The sequence below is a fragment of the Bufo bufo genome, chromosome 8 (assembly GCF_905171765.1).
Source record: "Bufo bufo chromosome 8, aBufBuf1.1, whole genome shotgun sequence".
Taxonomy (NCBI): domain Eukaryota; kingdom Metazoa; phylum Chordata; class Amphibia; order Anura; family Bufonidae; genus Bufo; species Bufo bufo.
The window spans coordinates 91,759,371-91,773,962 of NC_053396.1; the positions used below are offsets into that span (position 1 = coordinate 91,759,371).

Consider the following 14,592-nt stretch of genomic DNA (forward strand, 5'->3'; position numbering starts at 1 on the left):
ACAGTATGTGTCCTTGTGTCTGCCCCCCTCATACAGTATAACGTCTCCTTGTGTCTGCCCCCCCATACAGTATAACGTCTCCTTGTGTCTGCCCCCCCATACAGTATAACGTCTCCTTGTGTCTGCCTCCCCCCATACAGTATGTCTCCTTGTGTCTGCCCCCCCATACAGTATAATGTCTCCTTGTGTCTGCCCCCCCATACAGTATAATGTCTCCTTGTGTCTGCCGCCCCCATACAGTATAATGTCTCCTTGTGTCTGCCCCCCCATACAGTATGTCTCCTTGTGCCTGCCCCCCCCATACAGTATAATGTCTCCTTGTGTCTGCCGCCCCCCATACAGTATAATGTCTCCTTGTGTCTACCGCCCCCCATACAGTATAATGTCTCCTTGTGTCTGCCCCCCATACAGTATAATGTCTCCTTGTGTCTACCGCCCCCCATACAGTATAATGTCTCCTTGTGTCTGCCCCCATACAGTATAATGTCTCCTTGTGTCTGCCCCCATACAGTATAACGTCTCCTTGTGTCTGCCCCCATACAGTATAATGTCTCCTTGTGTCTGCCCCCCATACAGTATAACGTCTCCTTGTGTCTGCCCCCCATACAGTATAATGTCTCCTTGTGTCTGCCGCCATACAGTATAATGTCTCCTTGTGTCTGCCCCCATACAGTATAATGTCTCCTTGTGTCTGCCCCCCCATACAGTATAATGTCTCCTTGTGTCTGCCGCCATACAGTATAATGTCTCCTTGTGTCTGCCCCCATACAGTATAATGTCTCCTTGTGTCTACCGCCCCCCATACAGTATAATGTCTCCTTGTGTCTGCCCCCATACAGTATAATGTCTCCTTGTGTCTACCGCCCCCCATACAGTATAATGTCTCCTTGTGTCTACCGCCCCCCATACAGTATAATGTCTCCTTGTGTCTACCGCCCCCCATACAGTATAATGTCTCCTTGTGTCTACCGCCCCCCATACAGTATAATGTCTCCTTGTGTCTGCCCCCATACAGTATAATGTCTCCTTGTGTCTGCCCCCATACAGTATAATGTCTCCTTGTGTCTGCCCCCATACAGTATAATGTCTCCTTGTGTCTGCCCCCATACAGTATAATGTCTCCTTGTGTCTGCCCCCATACAGTATAATGTCTCCTTGTGTCTGCCCCCCATACAGTATAATGTCTCCTTGTGGCTGCCCCCCATACAGTATAATGTCTCCTTGTGGCTGCCCCCATACAGTATAATGTCTCCTTGTGGCTGCCCCCATACAGTATAATGTCTCCTTGTGGCTGCCCCCATACAGTATAATGTCTCCTTGTGTCTGCCCCCATACAGTATGTCTCCTTGTGTCTGCCCCCATACAGTATAATGTCTCCTTGTGTCTGCCCCCATACAGTATAATGTCTCCTTGTGTCTGCCCCCCATACAGTATAATGTCTCCTTGTGGCTGCCCCCATACAGTATAATGTCTCCTTGTGTCTGCTTCTTTTAAATGGGTATTTATCACGATACATTTCTTAATATCGTTATCTGAATATTTTTGATATCGCCCAACCCTACTTCCCCCTCACCACTATGTCATAGGTCCACTCTGTGGACTTCTAATGCTGTTCCCACCCTCCCCACTTTGACTGGTCCACTATTTTGCCTTTCGGCCTGGCTGACATCATTTATTTGACTCCTCTTCTGATCTGTCAGATGGAAGGAAAAATGAGACTCACAACGGATCCTGTTAAGGCCTAGATAGTCCCATCAGAATTTGCTTCTGAATTGGTAGCCAAAAGCAGGAAAGGGTTCAAAACACAGACATGCAAATATTCCGTTCACGTGTCGTCTGTTTTAACTCCACTCCTGTGTTTTTTTTTGTTTTTTGGCAATAGCAATACTGATTATTGAGCAAATGCTGACCGAGTGAAGGCGGATGCTCCACAGACAGGACCTGTTTTTGTGGGTTATTGTGATGGAGGAAGGGCAAATTAATCAGTGACGTCAACACAAACTTACTGCTGACACCCTCTCCACTCTGTACAGGGGGCTCTACTTGTATAAGCGTTTAATAGAACAGGTTCTGTAGACATCTGTGTGGAATCGGCTGACGGTGTAAAAGGAGTGCGCTTCTTCTTGACGCTAACATTGACCTGTAAGGCTGAGTTCACCCTTGAGTTATTTGGTCAGTTTTGGCCCTGTAACTGCCCAAATAAGTGCAGTGATTCTAAGAGCGACGCCTGTCATCTGCATGTCATACTGACTCACAGTATTATTTCACTACCACAGCTGACTCCCTATGCGTGTCACTGCAAGGCACAGTGTTCTATACCACTATAAAGGCTCTCTGCAGCCAGGAAATAGCAATTTTTTAACTCCATTTGCTGCGAATAAATTTGAATTGTAGCACATTTTTCCCAAAAATTCGGCGAACCGGCCAAATCAAATTATTTATTTTTATTCGCTCATCTAACATTTTTACCCTACTCTTAAGTTATTCCAAAGTTGTGCATGTGAGCATTAGTTTTATCATGTTTCCCTTGAGTGCAGGACAAATGTAAAAACCCTTAACCCCTTCCCGCAATATCACGTACATGTATGTGGTGCCTTACCACATTCCCACCTGCATGTATGTGATCGGGCGGGTGCAGGAGCATGTTACTGATGGCCGGGCCGCTGCTGCATCCGCCAGCATTGCTGTATGCGGTGATGCCGGTGGATTAACCCTTCACATGCCGCGGTCCGCGCTGACCGTGGCATGTGCGGGCTTTACAGAGTGAGGGGTGCTCCCTCTGATTCAATCAGTGCTGCGCTGACAGTGGGTGATGGTTGCCATGGCAGCCCCGGTTCCTGTCCACACATAATGTATGTGTGTACTATACACATAATGTATTGTACTGAATTGAAACTGGAATCAAAATAGGGGGGGGGGGGGGGGGGGAGAAAAGTAGATATATTGGGTATCGCCGCGTCCGTATTGACCGGCTCTATAAAAATATCACATGACTTAACCCCTGAGGTGAACACGTCAAAAAAATAAAATAAAAACTTTTGTCACCTTACATCACAAAGTGCAACACCAAGCGATCAAAAAGGCGTATGCCCCCCAGAATAGTACCAATCTGTCACCTTAAATAGAAAGTTTACACATTAGGTATCTCCACGTCCGGAAGAACCTGCTATATAAAAATAGCACATTAACTTAGCCCTCAGGTGAACACCATAAAAAAAAAAATAATATACTTTAAAAAAAAAAAAAATATTTTTTTTGTCACCTTACATCACAAAAAGTGTAATACCAAGCGATCAAAAAATCATATATACCCTAAAATAGTACTAATCAAACTGTCATCTCATACCGAAAAGAGACACTACATAAGACAGTCTCCTAAAAAACAACCAAGGGGAATGTAAAGTAATAACTATTTTAGAAGGTATCACTATCAGTTTTAAAAGCAGAGATATTGAAATTTTCGAATTTTTCTAAATTTGGGGTAAATTTGGTATTTTTTTATAAATGAAATATTTGGACTCAAATTTACTACTGTCATGAAGTACAATATGAGACTAGAAAAAAAATCTCAGAATGGCTTGAATAAGTAAGAGTTTTAAAGTTATTACCACATAAAGTGACACGTGTCAGATTTGCAAAATGTAATGCTGGGACCTGAAGGTGAAAATTGGCTGTGTCCTGACGGGGTTAATGTTTTCTTTGCCACTTGCAGACGGAGTATGAAAACGAGAAACTGAACACAAAGATCGATGAACTTAAGCAACATGCAGCGTGAGTCTTACGGCCTACCTTGTATTTTATGATATGGAGTCGGTTAATTTTCCTGCCTTAATTGAGTGAATTCATCCTGCGCACAGGTGTAAGGTCGACCTGCAGAGGATAGTTGAGACATTGGAAGACCAAGAACTAAAGGAAAATGTAGAAGTTATTCAAAACTTGCAGCAGGTCATTGTCCATCTTCAGGTAAGCTGGGGCAGTGTTCCTTCGTTATAAAATAACGTTAGTAGGTGAATTCTAGACTATATATAACTATTTATTGAGATGCAGACGCATCCAGAAGATGACTGATCACCACCACTTTACCTTCTGTGTAGTCAGATTCTCTTCAGTGACTTGGATTCTCCCACCGGAGCAACTTATTACCTGTCCACAGGTCGGCATGAGTCTGGCCACTAGGACCCCCACCAATAATGAAAACTGGGGTCCCTGAGTCCCCAGAGGGAATGGAACAGTGTACCAATGAGTTATGACAGTAGGGCACCTTACAAACACCACCGGCCCTGTTATTGGTATCTGCCTATTAACTGTGCCAGGCTGTCTGTCATCAGATCAGTGACAGGCTATGTTGATTTCCAATACTATCTATTCCAAAGCATTATCCAAGTGATCTAGAATCAGAAAAGTCCATAGATTATATGTACCCCATCATCTTCCCAAAAACTAGTCAATGTATGACCACGTTGGCGTACAATTAATGTAGCGCCTCAAAAAATGTAAGACCTGTTTTTGCTGTGCAACAGTTCTAAATGTAAAATACTAATAAAAGCTACTCAAATTATATGTACTCCAAATTTCTGAAAAATAATGGTCAAAAATCTGGAAAAAAAATTACTTGGTCAGCCGGTGCCAGAAACAACAAAGTGGTTGGCAGAAAGTGGGAGCTGCAGTGCAGTTATGGCCGCTACACAGTGGATGGAGCTTTCTGCTTCCATCCAGGATGTGAGACCCCTACTGATCTGATAATGATGAACTAACCAGGATTTTGGGTATAGAGCTAAGGACATGGGTTGCTAGATGGCTGCTAGCACATCCGCAATACCCAGTCCCCACAACTCTGTGTGCTTTTATTGTGTAAAAAAACAATTTGAAACATATGCAAATTGAGACATGCATACAACTCCACATTTAAAGGTACGACTATGGTGGCTGGGAGAGATGCTGCATTGCACCAGATTCTGTCCAGGGGGGTGAGGAGAGGTATGATTTCCTGTATATACAAGCTGCTGCTTGAGAAGGTTGGATTGAAACTGGATTAATACACATAGTTTGGTGTCCTTTTTGTTATTAGTCCTATGGACAATATGTCTCTATGTCATCCTTGTATGTATTGTGGAAAAACGTGTATTTACACTGTAAAATGTTTAATAAAAATGATCTGATTTAAAAAAGAAACATATGCAAATTAACCTGAGATGAGTCCTGTCCATGAGATGAGTCACATACAGGGCACATCTCAGGTTAATTTGCATATGTATAAAATCGTTTTTTTTTACACAATAAAAGCACACCGAGCTATGGGAACTGGGTATTGCGGATGTGCTAGCGGCCATCTAGCAAACCATGTCCTCAGCTCTATACACAAAATCCCTGTGACAGGTTCCCTTTAAATGGCTGTGAAGGTCTTTATTTTTTTTTTTTATTTTTTTTTTTTTTCTTATGCAAACTACTTATTTTGAGCAGCAGGGGGTTGGAGAAGCTCTAGGAGCACTGCTACAGCCCTCAGGGCAAGATAAACCTGCCTGCCACCAATATGATTTGTCTTTGGAAATGTATTTGTAAATCATTAGCAGTGTACAAGCAGATCATGCATTCCACAAGGAATGGTTGCCTGCACTCATTGGTGGCAGTGGAGCTTCTGCAGCAGGTAAAGCACACTGTACAGGGACTGAAGAATACTTACTAAGCCATAGAGCCACAGGGGAGGGTACTGAGCATGTGGGAGTGTAGCAATGCTTGAAAAGTTACTGCCAGCCCCCTGGTGCTCAAACTACCTAATTTATACGAATATCTAGATATTTCCTCTGCTCTTCAAGCTACGAACAAAATAAATATATGGTTTTAATCAGCATCATTAACCCTGTCAGACTATGGTTTAATAGGGTTGATCATGCTGACAGAGGCTCTTTAACCACTTCACATTCATGGGTGGATGTTTCTCTGAATGAACGTCCATTCAGAGATGGAAGCTGCACGCTAATCGTGCAGCTGCACAGCAGGGGGCCCGCTGTCAGTGACAGCAGGGCAACCCAGAGGGAAGAGGGGGACTGTTCCCAGGTGTCCCTGCCTTCTAGATCGCTGTATACACAGCGCTCAACGAGCACTGTGTATACAGATCAGGAAGTGCTACCTGTCCCGGCCCGATGGTCATGTGACCACCAGGGCCGGGAGAGTGCAGGAGCTGTCGGGTCTTCCATAAACTTCGATCAGCTGTGCACTGAGGCTGTACAGTGCTGTATAATGCTGTACAGCCTCTCTGGGGGTGTATTTTTCCTGTAACTGGGGCTACCATGTCAGCACCAGTTACAGGAGAAATCAATAGTGACAAACCTATAAATATATCACATTATCCACCCCGTCCGATAAACACAATTTAAAAAAAAACTGTCTAAGCCATTTTTGGCAAATTGCGTCAAAAAAAGTGCAACTCCAAGTGATCAAAAAGGCATATATTCCACAAAATGGTACCAATAAAACAGTCACCTCATCCCGCAAAAGAGCCCCTACATAAGAAAATTGCTTAAAAAATAAAAACTATAGCTCTCAGAATATGAAGACCATTAAAGGGAATCTGTCACCTATTTTGACCATATAAAACCGTTAACATAGCAATGTGCAATAAAGTACCTTCATTCCTGCATGGGTCTTTCTTTTATTCCACTTTTCATTCAGATAAAAAAAGCGATTTTTCTGATATGCAAATGAAGTCTCAAGGTGCCCAGAGGGGCGTTATTATTGTGCTCTAGTGCCCAGTAACGCCCCCCTGCAGTGCCCAGCCCGTCTTTCTTCCAAGCCCAGCACGCCTCCTAAGAAATAAATGTACTCCCACATACTTGCCGAACGGCTCCGCCCCCTCCCCACTACGTCATTTAATTTATTCACTGCTCCGCCCTTGCTTCCTTCCTCTTTGTCTACGGCTCCGCCCTCTCCCCACTACGTTATTTAATTTATTCACTGCACCTTCCTTGCTTCCTCCTCTCTTGGCCTCCGATATCCCGCGCAGGCGCAGTATCGCGGAGTGCCTGCACCTGTACGATATCCTGTTCCAGAGAGCAACAGCGCTCTGATTACGTCACTGGGCTCGGCGCATGCCCAGTGACACTATTCAGGCTGTTGCCCTCTGGAACAGGAGTATCTTACAGGCACTGCGCCTGCGCGGGATTTCGGAGGCCAAGAGAGGAAGAAGAAAGGAAGGTGCAGTGAATAAATTAAATGACGTAGTGGAGGGGGCCGCGCCGTTCGGCAAGTATGTGGGAGTACATTTATTTTTTAGGAGGCATGCTGGGCTTGGAAGAAAGGCGGGCTGGGCACTGCAGGGGGGCGTTACTGGGCACTAGAGCAGAATAATAACGCCCCTCTGGGCACCTTGAGACTTCATTTGCATATCAGAAAAATCGCTTTTTCATCTGAATGAAAAGTGGAATAAAAGAAAGACCCATGCAGGAATGAAGGTACTTCATTGCACATTGCTATGTTAACTGTTTTATATGGTCAAAATAGGTGACAGATTCCCTTTAAAAAAAATTTTTTTATTTTTTTGTTTCAAAAATGCTATTGTGTTAAAGTGAAATAAATTTTAAAAAAAGTACTTCGCGTCCGTAACAACCAGCTCTATAAAAATATCACATGACCTAACCCCTCAAGTGAACGCTGTAAAAATAAATAAAAACCGTGCTAAAACAACCAATTTTTTTTTGTCATCTTGCCCCATAAAGTGTAATAATCAATGATTAAAAAAAAATCATATGTACCAAAAATAACCAACTCTTCCTGTGAAGAGATCCTGCACAAGAAGATCGGCAGAAAAATAGAAAAAAAATATGGCGTTCAGAAAATGGAGACACAAACATAATTTTTTTTTTATTTTTTTTTTTACACAAATGCTCTATTATGCAAAACTCAAAGTAGACCTATTTGGTATTGTCGCCTCCGTAACAACCAGCTCTATAAAAATAGCACATGATCTAACCTGTCAGATGAATGTTGTAAAAAATAAACCTTGCCAAAACAGCCATATTTTGGTTACCTTGCCTCACAAGAACGTAATATAGAGCAAATAAAAATCATATGTACCAATAAAACTGGCACCTTATCCCCTAGTTTCCAAAATGGGGTCACTTTTTGGGAGTTTCTACTATAAGGGTGCATCAGGGGGGCTTCAAATAGGACATGGCATCTAAAACCAGTCCAGCAAAATCTGCCTTCCAAAAACCATACGGCGCTCCTTTTCTTTTGTGTCCTGCCGTGTGCCCTTACATCAGTTTACGACAACATGTGGGGTTTCTGTAAACCGCAGAATCGGGGTAATACTGAGTTTTGTTTAGCTGTTAACCCTCAACGTATTTAAGAAAAATGTATTAAAATGGAAAATCTGCCCAAAATGTGAAATTTAGAAATGTCCTCTCCATTTTCCTTTTAATTCTTGTGGCACACCTAAAGGGTTAGTAAAGTTTGTAAAATCAGTTTTGAGTAACTTGAGGGGTGTAGTTACTACAATGGGGTCATTTATGGGGGAGGGGGGGGGGGGGGGGGGGTTCCACTGTGTAAGCTCCACAAAGTGACTTCAGACCTGAACTGTTCCTTAAAAAAAAAAAGTGGGTTTTGGAAATTTTCTTAAAAAAGAATTGCTTCTAAGCCTTCTAACGTCCTAAAAAAATATTTCCAAAATGATGCCAACATAACGTAGACACATGGGGAATGTTTAGCAATAAATATTTTGAGGTATCACTTACTGTTTTAAAAGCAGAGAAATAGAAATTTTGAAAATTGTAAATTCAAAATTTTGGGTATATTTTGGATTATTTTATAAATAAAGGTGAAATATATTGACTCAAAGTTAACGTTAACATGAAGTACAATCTCTGAATGGCTTGGATAAGTAAGTGTTCCAAAGCTATTACCACATAAAGTGAGATGTCAGATTTGCAAAATTTAGGCTCTGTCAGGAAGTGGGTAAATGGCCCGGATGTGAAGTGGTTAAGTGAGGTCATTTGTGACCACATGTCTACCTACCATTTGATGCAGGGACACAACCCATGTGTTTCTCTCAGATTTCTCAGTTAGGGGTCCACATAAACTCCAATTTTACCTGTCTACTGATCTGAGTGTATTGGCATGTACGGCACATCTCTATTTAGCGGTTCTCTTGTGCCGTCTGGCTTAAAAAAAATTATTATGGGATCTTCTAGATTCCAGCTATTAATGTCTGCTTTAGTGCGTCATCCACTTTGTATTATGTTGGTCAGTGCTTCCTTTTGTTTTATGTTCTAAGGCCAGGAAATGATATTTTGGGCTTCCATTATAAACTATATATGTTGTTGGAATGGAGACCTATTTGTTCCAGCTTGTGATCTGAATAATGTACCTGCTCCACCTTGATGAAACCATTTGTTTGGCTACACGAGAGCTTTGTTGTTTCCTTCCTTGTGCTGTCCATTGTTCAGCGAGTGGTCCTGTGGAGTGGCATGTCTGACTCTTCATTCCTTCATTTCATCAGGATGAAAGTTCAGGAATTGCTGCATCTATTGAAGCTTTGGTTGATGAGGACACAAATTCTCCCCCATCTGAAGAGGTAACATGGAGATATAAGGCAACTGACATGTAATAAATACTTTGACATTTCAGAAATGTTTCTGTTGAGCCCCCTCATATTGCTGCATCTACCTTTTTAAACCAACCTTCCCACTAGTTTCTAGTAGTTTACGGTATACACATATAAGACCTAAACACACTAGTACCTGTGAAGGAATCTGTATTTATCTGCTCCCTGCCACTCCGTTCCAGACTGTGGCTCCTGGTCAGTGTTCACTGGACATCTGGTCCCAGTCTGTCAACTTCTTGCTTTGACTGGGTGAATTTGCCCCTCCAGCCGGCATCGAACCCATCAGTAGGGGTGGGATATAAAATTAAAAATCCTGGGCAACCCCTAAAACCTGTCAGGGTATTATGGACACATTTTTGGGTGGTTAACACTTGGGTGTATTCACATACAGCAGATTTTTTAATGAAATTTCTTCTACTGAAAACCTGTAAGCCCCATTCATGTTTGACAGACTACTGCTGAGGCCAGTGAATGGCTGCAGTGGTGCATTGATAGCGCACAGGACCTCACATTCCAGCCCACAGGGTACCAGAAACAGCGGGAACAAGACCCTCATCTGTTTTTGGTGAACAGATGAGTGTGTGAGTGTCTTACCAAGGACAACATCTGCATGGAGTTTGTATGTTCTCCCCGTGTTTGCGTGGGTTTCCTCGGGGTGCTCCGGTTTCCTCCCACACTTAGATTGTGAGCAGCTTTGGGGACAGTTGGATGCTAATGTCTGTAAAGCTCTGCAGAATATGCCAGCGCCATGTAAGTGCATTAAATAAATAAAGCTGATCTGGTAGGCTGTTCCAGTAGAGATTCTGTAGTTCACCACTGGATCCTCATTGACCATAATGAGGTACGACAGTGAGCATTCAGGCATAAATGCCAGGTTTCGGCCGGACAAAAACTAGGCCTAAGTAAAACCTGGTTCCCCTCACATGGGCACAGATTTAAAGGGGTTGTGTTATAAAGTACTTTACTTTCTAAAGTGTATTTTCATCAATTATTCTAGCTCAGATAATACTTATCCCCCGTGCTTGAATCCTACTTACTGGTTTGTCATGTCTGCTTTCCCATCATGCCTTGGGACAGTGAGATGTGTCCTGACCTCAGCAGACCATGTGACACTAACCATACCCCTTATTCTTAACAATGACTCTTCCTACATCCTACCTTACAAGGCTCCAATGCAGGACGTAACCTACAGAAACCAAATACCTACAAATTTGTCACAGGGTGCAATGGTAGGGGAATAACTTTGGAATAAGGAAGTTTTGCTAAATGGTATTTGGGTAAAGTGAGATCTGTTAGGCTACTTTCACACTTGCGGCAGAGTGATCTGACAAGCAGTTCCGTCACCAGAACGTATGCCAACTGATGGCATTTGTTAGACTGATCAGGATCCTGATCAGTCTGAAAAATGCATTGAAATGCTGGATCCGTCTTTCCAGTGTCATCCGACATTTTTTTTTTTTTCCCACCCTTTTTTTTTTTTCCATTTCGTCCACCATGACTGCTTAACCTGGAGATTGACCCCTTGACCTCTGTAGGGGCAGGAACAGAGTTTAAAAGGCCACCTCCCACTCTCACACTCAGTGTTTCCTGTCCCTACGGGGGCACCTCACAGAGAGACCTTTTGTTTGTTTTTAAATACCTGTTTGGGATTGTTTATCCCCTCCCTCTGCCCTCTGACGGCCCCGTCCTAAGCTGGGCAAAGGAGGACTATGGAGCTGATCTCGTTCCTGTTCCAGCAGGGGCCTGAATCTCTCCTCAATGCGCAAGGTCCCCCTTTCCTCTATTGGGAAGCTGACCGCGCACCACAGAGCACGCTGCACGCGGACCCCTGTGCGAACCCGCTGCGCTCTGTCCGGCTGGCAGGAGGTTGAGGGGGTGGAGCTAGGAGCCTCGACACGTGCGCACAATAATGACGTCAGACGCTGCATCAAGCACTGAAAGGCGGCAGTTTTGAAAAGGCACTAGCGTTCCAGTGTGAGGCCAATTGCCCACTGATACCTGGTTGCTCCTCTTTTAGGGAGTAAAAGCGCCCAGAATAAAGGCCAAAGTCGCTAGATTTGCTACTTGTGGCAAGATTGTCTGAAAATCACAAAAAGAAGCTTTGCCAAGCCTGCATTAACGAGCTTTTAAAAGAGGTGCAATCATCCATACTTATGAAAGTTAAATCAATGATCCAGAGCGAGATAAAATCCTCGCTAGCCTCTCTCAGATCCGAAAAAATCTAAAGTGTCCGCTCCATCCTCCTCTGAATCGGAGAGTACATGGACGAAGACGCTTCCACCTCTAGACAGAACGTAGACGCACTGTCAGAGGGAGAAATAGTAGAAGACAGAAAAAAGTACTTCTTTTCCTCTGAGGATATGGAGGAATTATTGGGCCGCCGTAAGGGCAACCATGGGCATTGAGGAGGTACAAAAACCTCTATCAGTCCAAGACGAGATGTTTGGGGGACTCAGAGCTAAAAAATCAAAAGTATTCCCAGTAAACGAAAATATAAAGGATATGATCATGGATGGACCCAGCGAGGAGGCTGGGAGTCCCTATAGAATTCAAAAATAGATTGTTTGATCCAACCGATATAAAAATATTTAACAAAATACCGAAAATCAACATCCAGGTAGCGAAGGTCATCTAGAAAACCTCCCTTCCATTCGAGGACTCCTCTTAATTACAGGATCCGATGGAAACGAAGGCGGATTCTCTCATGAAAAAGTCTTGGGAAGCATCCATGTTCGGTATAAAAACGAACATAGCTGCAACCTCCGTAGCTAGGTCAATGTACTTTTGGCTTAGTGAACTAGAAAACCATATTAAAAATAAGACCCGAGAGAAGAAATTCTAAATTCTATCACTCTCCAAGTCGGCTACAGCATTTTTGGCAGATGCCTCAGCGGAGTCCGTGAGGTTCGCCGCCAAGGATGCTGCTCCAAGGATGCTGCTCTCTCAAATTCCGCAAGGGGGGCCCTGTGGATGATATCTTGGGGAGGCGATAGAGCGTCAAAAGCAAGATTATGTTCTATCGCCTTTTCGGGGGAATATGTTTTTGGTCCCATACTGGATTCCATCCTTGAGAAAGCAGCAAACAAAAAGAAGGTATTCCCTGAGGAAAATAAAAAGCCCTTTTCTCGCCCATATTCCTTGGGGGACACAGGAAACCATGGGGTATAGCTCTGCTCCCTAGGAGGCGTGACACTAAGTGAAAGCTGTAAGCCCCTCCTCCATCAGCTATACCCTTCAGCCTGGAGAAGAGACTGCCAGTTTTTGCTTAGTGTCCAAGGAGGCAAGACACCCCCTGCTTATGCAGGGTTGTTTTCCTATGATTTTTTATTTTTACGTTATTTGTTGTTTTTAATTCGGTTTTTTTCTACTTACAGGGACAACAGAGGCGCATTAGACCCCTCTGTTTCTCCCGGGGTTGAGTTGCGCCAGTGCCGGTAATTCCGCACTGCCGCCTCCCCCACAGAAGACAAGGTGGACCAGGGCAGCCTCGCTCCCCTGCGTCCCGCCAGCTCAGGGTCGCCCGCACGCCAAGTCCCTCCCCCGGCTTCCTGCCACTGCGGTGCCAGGAGCTGAAGGGGCGACCCCGCTGGATGGATTGAGGGTGAAGACAGCGTATGGTGAGACAGGCTGCTCCAGCCTCCCCTTCCTCCCTCCCACCGCTGCTACAGGCCTCCTGGGCTCCCATGGCCACTGTTACTACATGGCCACTGCTACATCGTGCGCCCCCCCCCCCCCCCCCCCCCCGAGATCGGACCGTTACCGGGCAGGGGAGTTTATCTGGGCAAGTCCTTGGCAGGGACGCTGCCTTCTGCCACATCCAGGCGCGGAGGGGGCCGCTTTCTTGGCGTGAACGGCGCCATTTCAGGCCGGCACTTCATCATCCTTGGGGGTTAAGATCATTTTGCCGCGCGCGCGCGGCTCTGCTTCAGAGCGGCAGGGAGGGGGCGGAGCTTCCTACATGCGCTCCGCTACTTCCGGGTTCATCGCACAGTGCTGCGTGGAATCCTCTCTGCAGTGCGATCCGAAGCCGGTGCTGCTGCCTCTCCTCCACAGCTCCTCAGTCTGTTCCCCTTACCGCTGCCGCTTGCATCATCCGGGTCTGGTAGGACTTTTAACCCCCTCCGTGCCACAGTACTGTCGCTTGGGTGTTATCCCCGTTTCTTTCCTTGGGGTCTCCCACTTTAAGTGCAACATCTTTGTTCCACCATGTCAGACCCTTCTGCAGCCGCCAAGCCTTGGTACCATGCCTGTACTGCTTGTAGGGAACCCTTTCCCCGGGGGCAGTCTGATCCGCACTGTACTGCATGTCGGGCTCCACCGCAGCCTCAGTCGCCCGCTGTGTCGCTCCCTGCTGCCTCTGACCCGCCTGACTGGGCTAGATCCCTGTCCCAGGCCGTGGAAAGCCTCACTCATGTCGTGGGCCGCCTAATAGACAGGCCGCCTACCCCGCAGGACGCCACTCTTACTGTCGCGCCCTCCGGGTCCACCGCTTCTGCCGCTGCAGCGGGTTCACTCTCCTTTAGTGACCCCTCCCGAGCTAGGCACTCTCAGAAGCGTATTAGAGTAGAGCGAGCCTCCTCCTCGGATGCCTCCCTCTCCCCGCCACGCGTGCGCACCCAGACGAGCCTCTCCTCTCCAAAGGATTCGCTCTCTGAAGGTGAATTGGCGGTTTCAGATTTGGAAATGGACTCGGCCCTGCCGTCCAAGCTAGCCTCAGCGATGGGTCAACTCATCTCTGATATTCGTGACACCTTTAAGGTGCAGGATGATCCCCCTAGCTCGGACGCAGCTAGCGTCTCATTTATCAGACCCAGGCAGGTCTCAAAGGTCTTCCCAATCCACTCTGATTTCTCCTCTGTGGTGTCTAAGGCTTGGGCTCGACCGGACGCCCGTTTTGTCAACCCCAAGAAGCTGGACATTTGCTATCCTTTTCCAGCAGATGTCGTGGCCACATGGTCTTCCCCGCCCAAGGTGGACCCCCCTGTGGCCCGGCT

The 14,592-nt window shown here is 45.4% G+C and overlaps 1 protein-coding gene across 1 annotated transcript in view; it reads left to right on the top strand.

The window, feature by feature from the left end:
* KIF4A (kinesin family member 4A) overlaps nucleotides 1–14,592 on the top strand; it is a 98,600-nt gene that overhangs the window by 42,363 nt on the left and 41,645 nt on the right. The window contains exons 12-14 of the mRNA XM_040405374.1: nucleotides 3,713–3,771; nucleotides 3,858–3,963; nucleotides 9,494–9,568. Coding sequence (XP_040261308.1) covers nucleotides 3,713–3,771; nucleotides 3,858–3,963; nucleotides 9,494–9,568 — 240 coding nt within the window. The remainder of the gene's footprint in view (nucleotides 1–3,712; nucleotides 3,772–3,857; nucleotides 3,964–9,493; nucleotides 9,569–14,592) is intronic.